The following is a 20476-nucleotide window of genomic DNA, read 5'->3' on the forward strand; positions in this document are numbered from 1 at the left end:
AACTTGTTTTTCTTTTATGCGCGTATTATAAGGTACCCTCCATACCGCCAAATCGATAGCTTTCACCATGAGTGGTGAATATGGCGCTACTGTCATTCTCGGAGCAAATACTACCTATTTAATTTCTCACAGCATTAATGTAGAATGCTCATTTAAATTTTTTTGTATATGTTAATGACTTATTCATGTAATGCAAAAAAGCTGTATGATATTATTGTACATTAATTTGAAAATTCACTTCTAAATGTTTTCAGGCTCTTTCAAAAAAATGGTCGGGTTTGAACATATCGATTGATTATGATTACATAATAAATAAGGCCTATGCCATCGCTTATTTAACGGCCGATAAAATTACCGATGGCATAGCACACATAAGACAACTCGCTAATGATGTTTGGAATCGAAACGAACCAGATCGCGATAAAATAAATACTTTTACCTTATACTTAGAAAAACTTTCTGGGAGCTATTAAAAGATGTATTATCAACATACAAACAACCTGTACACACAACCAATGGCTGTGAAAATTTTCATTTAGTAGCCTCAAATAAATTTGGAACACGTCCTGGAGTTTTTGATTTTCTAGGTATTTGCATTATGTGTACCATTATGAGTTTGATACAACATTTTATCATGAAGGCAATAATTGTCTGCTAATTTAACAGATACATTGATAAACGTTACAAAAGATGTTAAACTGAACTACATAGCAGCTTGTACTGGACGAAGACTTGCCCGTGATCGGCCAAATGAACTAATAAATAATGACATACGTATAGCCGATGCCGAAAGACAATTGAAGATAAGGCAGTAAGATATAAAAATATTGTGCATATAAATCTATTTTCTATCCATCTCGCATCACTTTAGTTAGCATGATCACTTTGTGGGAGTATGAGAAATATGCGTCCCATCTTTTTTTCTACAAAATATTTTTATAATTAATATTAAAAAGCTATAAAATTAACGCTTATAAGTATTGAAACAAATTGTAATAACCATAGTAAATTACATAAACTTAAATCTTATGTTCAATACATAATTGTTAGGCACAAATTATTGTTTATTAATCAGCTATGAAAGAGTCAAAGATTTCTTATGTATTATTCCTTTACCTATGTCCAGTCTACAAGAAGGACTTTAATATATATTTAGTTCTCTTAATATACATTTTTTTATAGTTGCCATTGGTAATTTTTCTGATAATCAATGTTGCTCTCGTTGTTACCCTTTGTCTTTGCTTCGTTTTTATAAAATTTACAATATTTTGAGAACTGAAAACTACCATAATATCATTTCACAGCTTTTAACTAACTTTGGGATTAACTTGACATCACTAAGCCATTTGTTTCTATATTTATTTCAGCTTCACTTTTTTTTATTCACTACATACAAATCGATGGAGTGAATCGAAGAAAGAGGGCAGCACTAGGCTTTTACAGAGCAACTTACCTTCCTTCTACGATTTATAATTGTACTTTTCTTTTTGCACTTCAATTGTTGTTATTTTAACAAATTTTGTATTGTACCCTTCTTGTTATCTCCCTCGCACATCCTGCTAAGCTCGAATGATTGCTTTGTTTTTTAAAATTTTAAATCATGCTTATGTTTAAATTATCAATAATATAAAAAAAATTATGATTTATTTAAATATTTGAATAAAATATAAGCATGACATAGCTAACTCTTCAAAATTTAATAAAATTTCAGGTATAATCTTGTTGAATTTTTGACAAGCGTTGCAGTGGCAAGAAGTTATTTTTTGTCAGACGTTAGTGTTTCACATTTTATAAAATACGTTTAGTCAAATTACAAATGACAAAATAAGTTATTTACACTTTTTATAGTTATAAAACTAAGTTTGATACAGTTTGATGTCAGTAATTTTTCACTGGTCAATTGGATTTTTACTGTACAATCATTAAAAAGAGTATAGGCCTTTAAGCACTGTTTTTCATGATCTACAGTGGTTAATATAATGGCTTACTCATTGAAAAGAGTTAAATAACTTTATAAGATTAGGGAAATTATTATTATTATTATTATTATTATTATTATTATCACAACTGATAATAATATACTAGCAACGAAGGCAGCTGTAAAATGTTTACACTACTGTATGGAAGGGTTTGGATGTAAAAAAAGGATATGCCATTATTATTTATCGAGGTGAGTGGAGTACAACATGCATTTATTTTATTTTCCTAACTCTAGAAACAATAGACTGCAGCTAAGATTGCATGGGGTCTAAGATTTTAAGTTTTAAAAGCATACCTATAACTTATATTTTAATGTTATTATTTGGAACGACACACGCACACTAGATTTTTGGAATAAGCGATATTTTTAATAGTTATTGCTCTCTAAGTGCGCGGACGAAGTACTTAAAGGCACTTGTATAATAATAATGAACTTATACTTTAATAATGAAATATACAGTATATATCAGCAGAGCAGCTATCATATTATGTGATAATAAACATTAATTTGCTTATTATTTATTTGTTACTTTTTAAATAAATGAATAATTGTTTACACAATTTTTCATCAAAATTTAAAAAAAAAAAAAAAAACTTTTTTGTAGCATACAAATACAATAATTAATTTTTATTGTGTTTCAATCTTTTACCATTTTCCCATTCGTGATTAATATAATTATTCGATTTAAGGACGTTCTTTACATAGTTACCGGGGGAAAAGTGCAGAGAAGTGAGAGGAACACTTATAAGTGCAGTCAAGCTAGCAATTGGTTTTCTCATGTTAATGTACTTATGTTCATGCCTTTACACACACTTTATCCCCTCTTTTTAAATTCATTTGAAAACCAACTTGTGGGTATATTTGAAAATTCGATAGGTTCATCTGAAAGAAATCTTTTATACCTAAAAAATTGGGAGATTCCTACAAATCATATCATTGTAACATATATAAATTAATGGCACAGTCAAACGAGCTGAAATTTTTGTGGGTATTTTTTATGCAATTTCAACATACGTTTGCCGTTTAAATAAGATCTGACAAAAAAACCCATGTGTGATGAACGTCCTGAAGGGATATTCACTGGCACGTATTACTACTCCATTAAAGAAAGCTATACTACAGGATGGTTTTTCTTAATTTCTTGTAGACAATTATTTTTTGGGTAATAAATATAAACTAGTAACAAGTGTTGGATCGTATGTGATCGATGTAAGCGTGACTTTACATAATATGTTATCAGCGTAGACAGTAGGAAGTTGTTCTGAAATCACTAGAAAAAGAGCACAGTCTTGTACTGGCCAGCCTATATATTATTTTTATTGTATTGTGTCGTAGTATACTGATTGTAATCGTTAACTCATTAAATATTAAAATATTTATTGACACCACACCCAACTAACTTAGGTATACTCTTTCCAACAATAATTGTACCATTTCCGTACGCAATATCGTTTCATAGAAAGTAAATTTATATTTATAATAGTATTATCTGCCAAATAATTTTACAAAAGGATAAATTTTTATTTGTTTTCATATGAATGTACCTATATTTTATTAAAAAAATTAAATAAAAAAAATTTGAACGAAATGCAACGATAAACAATTAAAAATAAAATTGAGAAGTTAGGTAAGGAATCAAAAAAAAAAAATTAATCGGAAGAAAAAAAGAAATAAATAATTATGAAATAGTAAGAAAAATGAAATAAAAAATAATGAAAAAATTAGATTAGAAAAAGGGAATGGAATCAAAAAAGATATTTAAAAATCACATGAAATGATAAAAAAAAGTGAAATAGGAGATGAAATAAAAATAAAGGAAATAAAATATTTTTAAAAATAAGAAAAAACAAATGAAATGAAAAAAATAGAAATGAATTTTAAAAAAAATTAAAGCAAAAAAAGTAATGAAAAAGCAAAAAAAATGAAAAATGAAAAAAAAAAATTGAAACGAAATCAAAAAAAGACATTTAAAAATACAATGGAATTAAAAAAACTGAACTTTCTTTTTTTTCCAAGTTTCATTTTACTGAACTACATAAATGCAGTACTTATTCTCATAGAGCTTCTTTCTTCCTATAAGTCTCACAAACCCCTTTTTACCTGACAAATTGTGGTTTTTCATTGTGTGATGTTTTCCGATACTCATCTCATGTTTAATTATTTTTCGGCACTTATTTCATGTGGAAAGAACTTCGTTCTTACCGTGGGTCCTATACTGACACGAGCACAGTTGTGGTGAAGTAATAAGACAGTAATTGATGGTTAAAACTGCTGATCTCTCGGATTTTACATTAAGCACAAGTTGCTGTCGACATTTTTTATGATATTTCTTGTGGACATACTGAAATTGATGATTATTCACATTCTTAGAGGTACCACTGCGAATTGATATCGTAAGATCAGCACTTTATAAGATTGTTGGAGGTTGCACGCGTAGTTCGAGTTTTGCGACGATAGATGGTTTTTGAAAGAAGTAAGTTATATGTCAGGTGATTGCAGAAGCAGGTGTACTTATCGCTTGATGTTTCGAGATCGCTGAGCTTTGGCTTTTTATAATTTAAAAATGAAACTCTGTGTTTCAAAGTAATAAATATTAAGTATACGACATGGGATGTCACACTTAATACTTCAACAGGAATTTAATACCTCTAGATTGAGAGGAGATAAGAATACGCATTTTTTCAGTTTGTAGGTCACGGATAAGGGAATAATAAAGACGACACCATATAAACCAAACTTCATCTGAAATTTTGAGAGAACTTTGCAAATTTATTATATCTGCTACTTATAAGTTACTCATTGGTTTCAAAAAGCAATGCAGTAAAATTACGAATATTATTTACATGAAAGTTCATTACAAGCAGGGTTCAATTATAATTTTCAAATTTGTATATTATACCCTAAATATCAGCATCATTGCTAAATAATTTGACAGAAATTGATTGAATATCTGCAGATCGGAAAGAGATAAAAATATGCATTTTTTAAAACTAAGGTATGTATTCACCAAATATATTGAGAGTAATGATATCTAATCGTCCAAAAATAAACAACCAACATTTTGAAGTATCTCAAAAAACAGACGAGTTGTGGGGCACGACTAGATGAATACGTTTTCTTAAATTTCATACAATTTTCTAAAATCTTTGGGCTGTGTTGTAGCACTTATAAAATCTAGTTACATTCATTTTAATTAAATATTGACCCCTACGAATATAAAAAAAAAAAAATTACCTGCAACAACGTTCCTAAAAGAAGAATGAAATTACTACAAATAGTTTTCATGGTTCCCACTGTTTTTGGAAAATATCACTCAGCCTTATAGCATTGTTTATTATTCATTACAATGACAAAAATAATTCAATCATGCACAAGTATTAAGACAAGTATTAAGACAAAGGAAAATTTCCGGCTATTCCTATTATTAAAATTGTGTCCTCTTAATTGATGTTTGGTCAACATATGGATTTTGGAGTTAGATATATACGTAGAGGAACTGATTAAATTTCGCTGTGAACTTGTTTTAATATAAAATGTTCTAAGGAACCCCTAGAGTTGTTTTTAAAGTAAATATATAACTTAATACTAGTACCCCAACGGAAAAAATTAATGTAAAAAATGTAGCAAAGCGCAACTTTCTGTGATGTAATGTAAAGTTTGGTTGGATTTCGGACCATAGTTACAGTTTGTTACGTTTTGTTATGTTTGATTATAGTCTACTACACTATCGTTACATTTTATCATAATTCTAAAAAGACACTTGAATCTCGTGAAAAAGCAACTGTAATAAACTGTAAGGAAGTGTTGTCATCTGTAATGTTTTTTAACAGTTTACAGTTTTTGCAGCTTTTTTTACATTTTGTTATAATTAATAACTTTTAGACACATTTCCTGACGTTTTCGAATAAAATTTGACTAAAATAAAAAAAAATTGAGTAATTATTATGAAAAATTATTTGTGTAATAGTATGTGCTAAACCATATCAAAACGTAGAGAAAACGTAAGAAAACGTAACACAACGTAATAAAATGTAAAAAATGTACATTTTCTAACATTTTCTTATGGGTTATGGCATATTATTACACATGTTTAGTTTTCTTACATTTTGTTATGTTTTCAAACTTCCACTGAGGTAGATATACTTATTTTTTCAATAACAGCACAACCGCCCCCAAGGTGAGGTGTTTGTCTCTGACTGTCCCTGTTTGTCCCTGGTGACATTCATGAAAAATTCAAGAAAAGTAAATTTTTATCTTGTTCCTGTATCTGTAGATATTTAACATCAGCTAAGTTTTTCACGTTTACGCTGTTATTGAAGTTACGTGTCATTCATGAGAAATTTATACAATTTTGTTCATAACGTATTATAAGGTAAAGGAGACGAAAAATCTTCTCCAGTGTTTATGGATATGAATAAGTAACATAATACCAACAGGTTATACCTAATGTATAAAAAATTATAAGGTGTTCTTAAAACTTTAGGTTAGTTTATATCATTAAAATGCTGCTGGTATTTTTTATATCGCTGTAACATTATCCACAAATTAAAAAGTGCATATTTCTTTCTTCTTCCGATCTAAACCGATCTAAAAACATTTGATTGATTTATGTATAAGCTTGAAAAATATAATCAAAATTTGCTTGGAATGAACTTATGAATATATAAATTATATAAACGGCTTCACTACATTGCTTGTTACAACCATTGAGTAACTTATTAATAGCAGTTATAATCAAGTTCTTAAAACTTGCAGGATTTTCTCAAAATTTCAGGTAAGGTTAAGTTTTTAAGGTTTTAACATCTATATTTTCTCGTTTGCTGAAAAATTGCCAACAAATAAAAAAAATGAATATTTTTATCTTCTTCCGTTCTAGAGATATTTTATTGATTTCTGTCAAATTATTTAGCAATGATGCTCATATTTAGGGTATGTACAAATTTGAAAATTATAATCAAACTCTGCCAGTAATGAACTCATATGCATATTATATAAATAATTTTACGGCGTTTATTTTTGAAACCACCGTGTAACTTATATGTAGCACGTATACTAAAGTTTTTGAAATTTGCAAAATTCTCTCAAAATTTTAGATCAAGTTGGATTTTTCTGGTTTTATCTTTATTATTTTCTTAGTTGCTGTACCATGACCTACGAATTGAAAAAAAATGCATATTCTTAGGGTGAGATTACATGGAGTCTGGCAGTCTGCAGACTGGCAGAATCGCGCTAAGTTTAAAATATGTTTCAATATTAATATTTAAAACCTGTTACGTAAGCAAAGAAATAATTATCGTAATACTTTTGCATTTCTGTATTAACTAATATTTATGAAAAAAAAAGGCGACGAAAAACGTTTTGTCACAGTTACATATTGTTATACATACCAGGTTACATCAGTGACCCTACTGACCGACTGTGCGATGTTAACATAAATCTATAAAAAAAGTTATAAGATAATATTTGACACGTTTTATTGTAAATGAAATTGATTGTAACTAAGCCTTTATTCTGTTATGACAATAATTACAATTATTTCTTTATTTTACTAAATTATTCTGAGATGTTATAATTTAAACATAGTTTAAACTTAGCGCGATTCTGCCAGTCTGCAGACTGCCAGACTCCATGTAATCTCACCCTTATCTCCTCTTAAGGAGGCTCCCTCGTGCAGAAATGCCAACCCTCATTGTAGGTCTCGAATTTGCTCGCAAACTCAGAAATAGTTAGCATCACTGGCACAAGGGAACACAGCTAACCTGTGGAAATACAATGACTTGATCAATTTTGAATTGAATATCTCGAAATTTTCCAGAGTAACACTTACTTTGCTAGGCGTCATTTGAAAGAGGAGGTTTTTATCTACAAAACGTGTGCTCTCTTATTACGGAAACTGTTGATTTATTCGAGTTTTTAAGTTGTTTTCATCGTGTGTGCGAGCTCCACCATAAGAATACGTGTTAGAAATAGCTACATTAAATTAATGATATCTCGAAATTTCGCAGGGTAAGCGATATAAATAATTAAATAATTAATACCTTTGAATTCAGTAAATTTTTAACTATTTAATTCATCTGGTCTTGGTTCGGGAACTGTCACGAGGGAGCCTCCTTAATCTAGAGAAATTTTATTTCTGTTAAAGTATTCAGCGTTAATGCTGAAATCAAGGTTGTGTATGAACTTGGAGTATATTAACAAATATTGCTTATAATGTACTGTCATGAAAATAAAATAAAAAATAACAATATTAAAAAATAAAATAAAAAGTAACTTAAATGTATCAGTTATAATAACTTTTTTTTTAACTGTGGAAGTTTTTTGTAATTTTAGATTAGCTTATGTTCATAGTGTCTTGCCTCTTTTTTTCCAAATTTGCAATTTGATTACCTACAAAATAAAATAATAGAATTTTTCTATTGCTTTTTTTCCTTGAGATTTATTCAACTGTCACAAACTGCTAATGCATTATAATGTACCTGGATTCGCAGTTTGACACAGCTTAACGCTATAAATCATTTACACACGAATATATACGTATAGCCTTTTTATAAAATGTAAAGTTACATTTCTCACATTACGAGGTATATTCCTTTTAACTTTTTTAGAGCGGTGTTTTTGACTGATACAAAGGTTAGTTTATGAGAAAGGAAAAATCCATATTACCATTTGAAAGAGGAAAAAACCGTTGAAAATGCAAAAAACTATCTAGTCTTTTGAGTAACAAGCAGGTTTTATTTGAAACAATTTGTATACTGTATAATTAAAGTACACTTTTTACAATATGATTCTTAAAACTAGTGTATAAAATACGTAAACAAAACGTGCTTACATTTAACATCAGTTTTAAAAATATTTTAAGTGTATATTTTTACTATTTATCTAATTCAAAAGAATTATATATAACTATATATTAATCAATTCAATTACTTGTATTTATAGTTATGTACAAAAAATGTATCTTAAAAGCGCTTATGCTTGAGTACCTTCGTAAATTTCTTCCTTACAAAAATAATTTTTGTACATGTTGAGGGTAGTTATTTTTCAGTTTTACTAGTCAAATGAGCTATCAACGTTAAAAAATGCAGTTGTAGTAGCTCACACTATTTTTGAAAACAAGAATTTTATATAATAACAAATTCACTGTAACGTTGTGAAATTATGAAACAGCTTTGTCTAATCTCGTTTCAATGACAAACTATTCACGAGCCTCCAACTTTTCACAAAAAAACAACCATCATCTTTTCTGTTTTGAACCAGTGCCTAATAACAATACTTACAAAGAGTATTTGACACAGAAATATAAATAATGTATCATTGATTGAGTTTCTGATAACAATCGGAGACATCGTTCGTGTGGTATACATGTGTATAAAAATTCGTAATATTTATTTATAATTCGAAATGAGACACTAATGTCACAAACTGTCATGTAGACATGGAGTTTATCCACTGGTCAATCGTTCACAACGTCGATTACATTATGAGATGTTGTATCTGGGCTTACATCGTGTCGTGATTTCAGATGTCTTTCAAGATCTCTTTTCCGCACCATCATTTTATTACAAATACGACATTTGTAAGGCATGTCAGTTCCGGAGTGCAGGCGAATGTGCTTGTTCATATTACTTGGATCTGAAAATTCTCTCGAACAGATTTTGCAGTGTAATGGCTTGAAACCAGTGTGTGTTCTGAAACATAAGCGGGTTTTATAAATACATATGAAAATTCACAGTTTAAAAATGGTTAAAAAATTACAAAAAACTACAAAAAATTTAACTGTACTTATAAGCCTTTCAAGTGGTTTATATGTTTCCATTATTACTTCAGTATAAACTTAATTAATCACAATAAAAAGCAAATGTAAAAGAAATGAAGTTACCTTATATGAATTTTCAGTCCATACTTCCTCGAATAGAGCTTTCCACAGTAGACACACTGAAACTTGTTGCCAACTTTGGCGTAGTTGCTGTAGTATGATTCCACCTGTTCCGGGTTGGCTGCTACGAGCTCAACAGGCTGCTGGTATGGCGAGCAGGCTGCTGACGTGGGCTTCTCCTTCGGCTCTGGTAGTACTTCGGCCATGAAGTGGTGCGGGCTGACGTAGGGCCGAAATGCCGAGTGGTGGGAAGGTAGCTCTGATTCTAGTAGAGGTAAGGCCTGTAGCCACGGAGATGTGCTCGAGTCGTAGGACAGCAGGCCGAGCTGTCGAGCTGGGGGTGGTGCTGGTGAGGCATGGTTCGATAAACTCGGAGACATCTGGTTCGACGGAGTTGACGAGCGGTTGCTAAGGGTGTCGTTAAGACTGTTGATTAGGGCACCAATCCGAGGCGTGATTTTTCCTAAGGGTATCGGAACTGGTGACGATAACGATGGCAGGGTCATTCCAAATAAGAAGCCTTGTGGTCTGGGGTACGAGTGCGATAGAGTATTCATCGATATTACTTCCTTGGCAAGGTGCCACCACAGATACCTGCTGGTGAGATGATCGCACTTAAGCAACAAATGAATCTTCAGCGGGTTTGGAGATTCAAACATCTTGTTGCACAAGTGACACGTGTAGTAGTTCTTAACTGTAAAGAAAATAAAATTTAAGTTAGTTCACTAGATGCCGATTATTCTCTTATGACAAGCAACACTTAACAACGTTATTTTCATAAATATGACCAGCACTGTTTTTGTTATATCACGAAAATATCACATGGAATCGATAGAACAATTGTTACGTTATCGGCACAAAGATGCAATACGTTTTTCATAATATTTCATTTCAATTAAGGTGATTCATATATGAAATATTGTGGTCAATGACGTATTTAATTAAATACATTAAAAATCTTTTTTTTTTTAATATTCTGTTTTAATCATATTATGAATCTTGACATGAAAATAATTTTTTATAAAAATGACCTTTGAATTAATTATGCAAGAATAATCAAATATGTTGTTCAAAAATGTTCGCTGCCAGCAACGTAAAAATAATTTCTAAATTAAAGTAAGATTTTCTTTCGTTATTTTATTTATAGCATTGTTTACTTACTCAGGTATGACAGCCTCTTTAGGCTTAACATAACAAAAAAGCAAACTAGATTACAATGATACACCAAATATAGCACTTTCAACGAACAATTTCGTTCATGCACGAACCAGAAAAACGAGACTTTCACCTCAAGAAGTATTATTCATTTACTGAAAATATATATCTCTGGTCAACGCTGTACAAGTCCGAGTTATTATTATGATAATAGCACGGTCAGTTATTAAGTATAACGAATCACAACAAAAACAGTTTGTAGCAGTTTTAATAAAGGCAATACATTTATAAATGCAAATCTATGAACTTTTAACATTTTTACATTGTCTTAATAGTGGAAAACAAGGCGTACTGAGAGCCCGAATGTCTTTTTTATTATTTAATAAATAAAAACGTAAAACTCCACAAACACATGCTTCAGAAAAATAATAAAGTCCCAAGATAAATCTCATCGTCAGTCATTAGTATTCTATATAAATGTAGTTATTTTAAAAGATCAACTACTCTCTTCACACACTGTGGGATTTATACCGTCCTCTCTATCGATAACAGATAAAAAACTATTGTACGCCTAGAAAAAGATAAAACTAACAAGTCTAATGAGACAAAGATGATTCATAAATTTGTATACAATAAATAACTTTCCAGCAGAATACATCGGTAGGACTAAAAAGCTTTAAGGACTCGGAAACAAAAATACATCATAAAGAAAGTATGCACTGAATGATACTCATCAAGTGTCATATACTAACAGCATTAATAAGAATGGAGACATACATGTATCCAATATGTCTTGTTTTCCACTATTTAGAAAATTCTCTCGGAAATTCTAGAATTTTAAAAGTTCGTGAAATATAATTAATAAAGTTTACTAGCTTCATTAGAATTCTTATCGAGAATATATTTATTTTGATTCGTATACCAATATGAGCTAAGTTTATTGTTATTATTGCGAAACACAGAAATTGTATAGCATTGATGAGTCAGCGACGTTAACTATGTATATTTTACTTTAACAGTTAAAATTTTTTTTTTCTACATCGCACAAACACGGAATTATTTTTTGGAAGTGTCGTAACCAGTGTGTTATAGTAATTAGTTTTTTTTTTTTTTTTTTTTTTTTTTTTTTTTTTTTTTTTTTTCTCAAGCCTAGTAAGACTGAAAAGCCAGACCAGCGAAACGTTGTTAAAAAATACGATAACTAAAATTGAGATTACTATCTATTTTCAAAACTATTTGTACTTGCGAGAGACTCATCGCTGGAGTTTTAGATAACATACAATAACGAAAGGCACCGGCACCCACACCTTATTTAAAAAAAATTGTCTTACAGTTTTTTCTCTGCTGATTGTAATAGAATGGTAAAAATGATGAATTTACAAACGAACTAAAAGAGGTAGGTAATTTTTTATCTTTTTCGCATGCACTTATAACAGCGGGCTCTTTTTTTTTGTTTTCAACAGTTTACCGTGTTTTAAGGCTAGTTATGATGTAAGGTATTAATATATTACTAAGACTTGCAATTAGCATGGTAATAAGCAAAAAGTTCTCTTTGATGATAACACGAATGCCACTCCAAGATCCATCCCTTGTAAAACGCTTTAGGTACCGAACGATAAACCACCTAAAGACCATGGCTAACAACTTTAGTACTCGATGCATGAATACTAAAATTCTCAGATTTATAGGATTGTTAGGAGTCAAGACATACCTAAAAAGTTCGCCTGAGTTAGGTATGGCATATTCAACATGGCCAAAGTGTTCTCCGCAAACCACATGCTGATTGGCTCTCTTGGAAGGATTCGACGGCTTGCTCTCAAAGTAAGTCCGGTGTCGGTTACGGTCAAGATGACGTTGCAACTTTGACAATCTTTCGAAAGAGATGCAATTTTGAACCAGTGACTGCTATCGATGCCGTCCAAAGAACAAAGTCTGCCAGATGCTTCGACAATGCCGACCTGCAATTTAGAAACGTTTGTTGAGATGAACAACCAAGATCTTAACGGTATAGTGTGTGTTAAGTAGTATGTACGTGCAATCAAGTGGCATAAGGCGATAGTTTTTTTTCTCAAGAACTCCAACACGGCAGTTGTTGAGCTAGTGAAGTTTATAGTACTAAATATAGTATAATTTAAATGTTATCTATTTGTTGTCATACGTAACTTTACGTTATCGGCTTGCTTGTACATTACTAAATCCTCAGTTGGGTGTTAATACTGCTACAGCTTATTGACGAAATTTTTTTAATTTTATTTTAATAAACAGCAATGCTAATTCATCATGATATTTACACACACTACAGGGAACATAATTTGGTCGGTCAGAACCATCTAAAGTGCAAGCAAGCGTACTCCACGAATTTTTAGTCCTTAGAAATCCTCACTGTGGCTTGCATGCAGCAAGAAGCATGACGTATTACTTACATTTACCACAATATTTTTAAAATATGAGAGAAAGTGTATCCAAAATACTTTTTACAAGAAGCATAAAAAGTTGATAGTTTTTGTCGTAATAGGTATACTAGGAACTTGCTTTTTAGAGTTTGTCTGGGAAAGGACTAGAGAACAACTTGTAGCCACAATATAACTTTCATGTAACATTTGAAGCAAAGACTTTTAAATCAAATGCAATTGTTATTACTACGTATGAAGTGGGACAAAAATTCCGTCTTTTTGGCGCAATATGGTGAAAAACTTTGATCCAATTTACTGCAACACTTAGTTAAAACTACACAAAAAGCATTTTATTTTTTTCTATTCAGTAATTTTAAAAGAGTTTCAAATCTTATTTTTGGCATAGAATGTGAAATATAAATAAAAAGTGTGTATACTTTAGCTACTTTCTTTGCTATTAATGAGTTTAATCAACATTTACAAGCTTATTAAATACGGGCAAAGAACTATGCCCGCAATAACACAAAAAACTGTCGTTTTAAACTGGTTTTTTATTTAAACTAATTTAAAACCCAACGCTTCATAAGCGACAGCTCATTGCGACACTGTGGTAGAATAACCAATATAAATGAAGATCTATGTATATATTTAGAGGTTCTTCTTTTCAGATTAAGCTGACCAAGTAGTGTCTAAGATACACTATCCATAGTGCATCAAGTAATTAACGCGTGAGCGTAAAAAAGCCATTTCAAAGTATCGTAGCTCTGACTGACCATATTTTTCTTAGTTTATGCACAAAAAACTTTGTACAAACAATGAACAGCCACTTAGTAATGAGTACAACAAAATTATAAAAATATTGTTGAAACGTTTTAAGAAAAAACAGCTTTTTTGATTTTAGCCGTTTTTTTACTTAAGTTAAGAAAATATGAGCATAATAATGAGTGTCGTTGTGCATTGAGTCAACGTTATACAATTGAACCAGGGCAGTAATTATCCATTATCTGTTCACAATACACGTTGGGCGGTTTAATACAAGTACAAATCCTAATAGATCGGTTAGCATCCCCTGAGTTTCTTTTTATGCACTTGCTTATGGTTGAACTTACTTTATTTGACAATGCAGTAATTTACGAAGCAAAAAAAGAAACTGCTACCAATTCATTATAGCACAAAGCCACCTTATTCATGTGAGAACTTTCTTATTTCAATTGTATGTTATCTCATACAATTAAGGACATTAATCATTTCTACAGCATTCGAGTGATTTGCTTTTTTTTTACTTTGATTAGAAAACGTGTCGTTGTGATTTTCTTGTAGTTTTTTATTTTTAAATTTGTAGTTATAATTATTATACGTTTAGAGAGTAGAGACCTTTCTTACAATTTTTCAGTGTGCTGTTAAATTATGCTTAGTAAAAAAACTCTGGTATTCATTAAACAATTGTTTATGTGTATTGACTGAAGAAACATAAAACTTTTAAGTCTTTTCAGGGATATATTCTTTATTATACTATGATCAACATACTACTTTAAGTTTATTCTTCATCTGTTACTAAATAGAATAAAAATTTATTTTTGATATTATTTAAACATATTATGGAAGTTTTTTCATACTTCAGAAGCCACTGCTAATAATTATTTGTAAAAATGCACCATATAATGGTGTACTCTATATACTTCTTTGACAACTGAGTATGATGCATCTCCCAAGTATTAAGACAATTCAAATTTTAAAACACTAGTGTAAACAGAGATATCCAAGTTGCATTAGTGCTTGTAGAAGGCGTCATAAAATTTATGTAACCCATCAACGCATTGAAATAAATTTCTTACGTCAAAATGAGACTACTGCACTATTTTGTAAAAAAAACTTTTTAGTATTTTACTTGATTTATCACAGAGCGAAAAAATTTTGGGAGTGATAATAATTAATAAGTAAAATTTCTTATTAGCAACGAAAAGTTCAGAAATAATTTATGTCAATACTACAGAAAAAATGTAACAATATTATATATGGCGCTACAATAACGACACTGCTAGTGAAGTTGGAGTAGTTGCTGCTGCTTCAAAACCTAAATTTATTTATGTACTTTTCATTCGCGAACTTTGCCACACGACTACTTTACTCACTTAGTTGACATTCATCTTGCAAAGAAACATTAAAGATAACTTTTTTGTTGAATAAACGAGACCTTAAACCAAAAACAAAGTGCCAGCTACGCAGTTCAATACAGCGATTAATGCACCGATTGGGATTTAACAGCAAAAACGTTGGGCTCGCGACTGTCGGCTCAGTAATTGTATTCAAATATTTTTGTTCACAAATTCATATAGATAATATACTTCTTGGTATATTGAAATACAGGAGTAAATCCAAAATAATATCCTGTTTTTCTCCCACTTTTTATAATTTTTTTTTGTGGCACACCCTCGACATGGGGCTTATTTTGCTCGTAAAGTCATTATAGTATGAGGGAGAAATCATGAACACAAGTTTCAGTGGAAGTAACACCGTTTTCCCACAATTAACGAACAATTATTAAATCTATAAAATATCATCTTCATGGATATAATTTTAGCATACAAATCACGAATAAGGGATGTCACGTCCACTGAAACCCGTTTCGATGATTTTTCCCTCGTACATAGTAAATGACAAAAATTTTTATAAAAAAATCTGGATCAAAAGCTGGATACTTTTTGTGGATGTACCCTTACATTTATGAATAGATATAGTGAAATTTAAAACTGGATGTAATGACACCTGCAGCGATACTAAGAAACATTTGAAGTTAAGAAAGTATTTTTCCGAATAAACTGTACTGTTACCTCAAACGTGACAATATTTTCATTTTTTTTAAATTTCTAGTACTCAAGTAAAATTGAAGCACTTTGAATAAGATTAAATTTTAAAAACTTACGTAATCCGGGTAATCGGGTATATCTTGCGAAAGCTTTGCTATGTCCGTGATTTCCGTAAATGCATGTTCATTGATAAAACTTGCGGCCTTGACTCTATGCGTTTCGATGCTCGACAAAAAGCGCTCAGGAATATCGATCGATTTTGACTCGAGATTCATGGCCAACTCGTTCGTCCAGTATCGCGGACACAGTTCTTGGCTTTGGGATACCATGAGATCTTTTGGCCGATGATAAATAAATAAAGTTGGTGAAAAACAAGCGTTGGAGTATCACTTCACCACAGGCACCAAACTTTTGCCAAGTCTGGGTGTAACTTGTACTTTCTCACCCGACACGAGGCGCAATAAAACTATTTCTCCCCTGACCGCTGACAGACTGGAAGTGACACCCGCTCGAGCGGTACCATAAGTTTTATGCTGCACATGTAACTGGTTACCCTAATGTGTGGGCTACCAATAAGGATCCATCGTGCGTCGAGCGGTATAGGTAGACTGACTGTGGAGGGAGGGGGAGCTTATCATAACATATTCTCCATGTACTCGTTAAAGTGTCGTTTCTACGAACGATTTCTCAATGAACCGTGCTTGCTTGGATGATTTTCGAAAATTGCATTCCAAATGTGAATTGTCTTCGACTTGGAGTGACTCACATTAAATGTCTCGAAGTGTACCTCTGACTTCCAGTTGTTTTGACGACACCCTCCTATCGTATAGCCACATGAATAAGAAAACGTGGTTTTGGTGGAGCAAGAAAATTATTCGGTTCATAAAGACTGAAGCTTTTAAATAATTATCTTGAAAAATTATATGTTGTTGATAAACAATCGTCCCAACGTCAAACAAACAAATTCAATGTGTGGATTAACGTTCGATTTTTTTCACGCAGCAGTGGCTCAGATATACCACTTTGATTCTATCCTATCTTAAAAAATTGATTGTCACGCGACTGAAGCCTTTTTATTCGTTCCGTGATTGGACGAGACTCACGAAGAGAGCGTGAATTTGAAAATGAATTTAAAAAACCTTAGTTTGAAAAGCCAATATTTGAAATAACTGAAATTTTATAATGTAAGACAACTAAAAACGTTGTAGTTTTAAAATTAAACAGATCAAATGGTTTATTGGCAAAAATTATTATAAATATCAATTTAGTTGAATCGAAGTAATAATTGAAATAAAAAATTAGTCTGCGTTGTTACAACTATCTGAAGTTTGATACTATTAGATTTGCTTGTACTCTTAAATTTAATTGTTATTGTAAGAGGAAGTATATAACTATACCAAGCTAAGGTCTTGAAATATTTCTTACGGTATGTAAAATGGAAAATTGTTGATACAATTATTTATTTGATGAAAAAATCGATAGATGACAAGAAAATTAATTTTTCTTACTTCTGATATGATAAAACAAAGCTATTTTGTTTGGTTGTACATTAAAATTTAATATCGAAATAGAAAAATATTCGTAAATGTAAATCAAATCAAATAAAACAATTAAAGCGGGCGAAGCGCGTCTAACATACCTAGTAGTAGAAACGCTGTGTTTCCTAACCGAGATACCTTCAAGTGGTATATATATATATATGTTTGTGCACGCAATGAAAAGCGTTTGGATACCAAGAACTTTGCCACAGGTTGATGGGCAAGACCGTGCATTAAGGTCCATTGAAGGGGCGTACGGGTAGGGTGTGTGGTAAGGGGGCTCGGTTTCCCCCAAAGGGTGCTCCCCCGCCACGATGCATGATAGGAGTAGCATAAATAAAAGCCCCGCTTCCGAAAGACATTGTTCGGTTCAGCTGGCCAGATCCATCAAACGCGCCCCTGCCGATGGCCAACGATGTGGCGAAAGGTGCACATCAGAATCGAGGATTGATTAACAAATTAAGTTCTTCATTCTTCGCGGACGCCCGCGTCGAGATCGCGTAGGTGAGATAAGTCCCCGTGAGTTTGGCTAATCCTCTGACTGAGCTGCTGCTCACAGTATCAATTGACCCTCCCCCAGGCGATTCCGCTTCTCCACAGCCGCTTTGCCCCTCGTGCTCTGCCCCAACTAGTAGGTACGTTTGCGTGTTTTACTTTGGTTGCGCAATACCGAGGGCAAGGTGACATTTTTTGGGGCACCCCGATCGGTACTTTAGATAGCGCGTCTACAAATGTATGCCTATGTGCTGGGGCCGATACGAAAAAAAAAAAAAAAACGTGAGTCTCGTGCATACATGCCCCGCTAAGCGACAAATCCAGCTGTTTGTGATTTTGATAGCGTTTCATACATCGAGGAGCTTTTGTGATTTCAAGCCATACGTCGATATCTCATTCTTACGAGTTCCCGAACGCTTGTCCAGCCACACTTTCGAGTTGGGCAAAATGTTAACAGATGATCGACCTTATCGTTTCCTCGTTTTCCAAAAATTACGAAAAACCATTTTCTGCGCCCGCACAGTTACGACAACGGCGACATTAACTCGCATTGTCCAAAGATCATTAGATAAGCTCGTTTTTTTGAATGCAAGTGCAGCCCAATGTGTACGTGATAATGTTACGCTGAACTGTGTTCGGCAGAGCCCCTCCCGTTCACTCGACATGCTCCCACCTCATCGACGTGATTCATTACGAGAGCCCGTGTCAAGAAGAAGGGAAGCAGCCGATGGACGACGAAGGTAGCTCAATGACTATGTACGACGCAAGAGGGCCGCTCACGACCCACTGTGTACGGAACGCGGCGTCACCCCTAGCGCTGCCACCCTGAAATTCGAGCGGATCTAAACAACGCTCGGCCCTGTATGCACTTGGCTCGGCTAAATGTTACTTGTATTGGGTTGCGGCCACCCTCGCTTATCAGGGCCCCCCGCGCGAGCGCATCACTACCGGGGCGGTGGCAGCAAGTGCTTCGCAGGTTCCCCTGCCCCGAGCGTTGTTGTACCCTTCTCCCTTCCTGATGCATCTCGTGGCCCCCGGCCCCTCTGTTTTTCTCCGTCCAGCTGCCGGCTCGCTTAATTGAACGCCCGAGAGAAGGTCAAACAATAAACTATTTTAGGACGCGCGATTGAATTTTCGAGCATAGCTGGCTGGGATTACGTGTCACTCGAATTAAGAGGATATTCCGCCCAAACATTGGCAGCTTTTAAAGTTTTTTTTTTTTTTTTTTTTTTTTTTTTTTCTCTACCCCCCTCTTCTTTTCGCGGATCACGAATATCTCGTGGCCTATGCTAAATGTTTAACAATTTATTCCTCATTTCAATAACGTGTAGTATCTGACCGGTAATTCGGTTGCGTTTTTGAGCTCTGTTTACGCAATACGTAACGATAACACGGGAGCGAATCATCCTGTTTGTGCGTGGATAGAAACACTGATATGTATGTGTGTATGTATGTGTGTGTGTGTGTATTGTATGTTAATGTGGTGTTATTCTCTTCCTCACCCTGGGTACGAGTTGTATACGCGCATGCACCATTCACTCCTCTGGTACATCAGAGATCAACAAAAGAGCCACCGCGAGCAAAGAGCTATTGGGCCAGAGAGAGAGAGAACAAATTCGCTAGAGGAGGGGGAGCCCATAGGGAGAGCAAAGGCTGGAAGCAAGTGTTCCGCCGTGACGAATGGGCGCTCGCACGCATGTGTGCACCCACCAATGCGATATTAATATCGCGATTATCTTCCGCGTATTATCGTAAGACCCCGAGACAGGGACGCTTGGTGCTTGGAATACGTATTCGTACGTAGGTATATATAGGTGTCGAGGGGGGCCGTGGTGCACCTTTGGTGGCTCTTGGGGTCCAGCCTACGGTGCTTGCCTCGGTTTTGTCTTGTCAATTTCAATAGTCATCATCACGAGAATACCGCGTTGACATAAAAAATAATCTCCACGCATTCGTCGACAAAAGCGTGCAATTTTTTCTTCACCGCAGATACATCTACGGCTTTTTAAAAAACGAAAGCATTGAATATAGTTTTTTTTTTCCTTAAATTTTTTTGTAACTATATTATTTATTTATTTTGTAGTACATTAATATCAATTTTCTGGCTCTGGGAACTTCATGCGAAGCCACTGTATAATTAATGAAAAAAACTTTTTTCGATTATCGTTATCTTCACTACTGTTTAAAATTATTACTTTTTTGACGAAATCATTCATGCTCATCTTTACGCC

At 33.0% G+C, this 20476-nt stretch overlaps 1 protein-coding gene across 1 annotated transcript; it reads right to left on the reverse strand.

Moving 5' to 3' along the window:
• Positions 1-9407: 9407 nt before the first annotated feature.
• Prdm13 (PR/SET domain 13) lies at positions 9408-16541 on the reverse strand. The gene is made up of 4 exons (XM_089593360.1): positions 16329-16541; positions 12724-12970; positions 9861-10551; positions 9408-9669 (listed from the first exon to the last, which is right to left on the reverse strand). Exons 1-4 carry the CDS (start codon positions 16539-16541, stop codon positions 9435-9437), a joined length of 1386 nt encoding a protein of 461 aa, XP_089449486.1. The 3' UTR covers positions 9408-9434.
• Between the last annotated feature and the right edge of the window lie 3935 nt (positions 16542-20476).

Source organism: Copidosoma floridanum, unplaced genomic scaffold (genome assembly GCF_036245765.1).
Source record: "Copidosoma floridanum isolate Cflo_tuat_1 unplaced genomic scaffold, Cflo_Japanese_pri ptg000001l, whole genome shotgun sequence".
In the NCBI taxonomy this organism is placed as follows: domain Eukaryota; kingdom Metazoa; phylum Arthropoda; class Insecta; order Hymenoptera; family Encyrtidae; genus Copidosoma; species Copidosoma floridanum.

Coding starts and splice junctions, on each gene's coding strand:
- Prdm13 (XM_089593360.1), bottom strand. CDS start 16,541: ATGGTATCCCAAAGCCAAGAACTGTGTCCGCGATACTGGACGAACGAG. Junction 10,552..12,723: donor AACTCAGGCGAACTTTTTAG/GTATGTCTTGAC, acceptor TTTTCTTTACAG/TTAAGAACTACTACACGTGT. Junction 9,670..9,860: donor GGACTGAAAATTCATATAAG/GTAACTTCATTT, acceptor CTTATGTTTCAG/AACACACACTGGTTTCAAGC.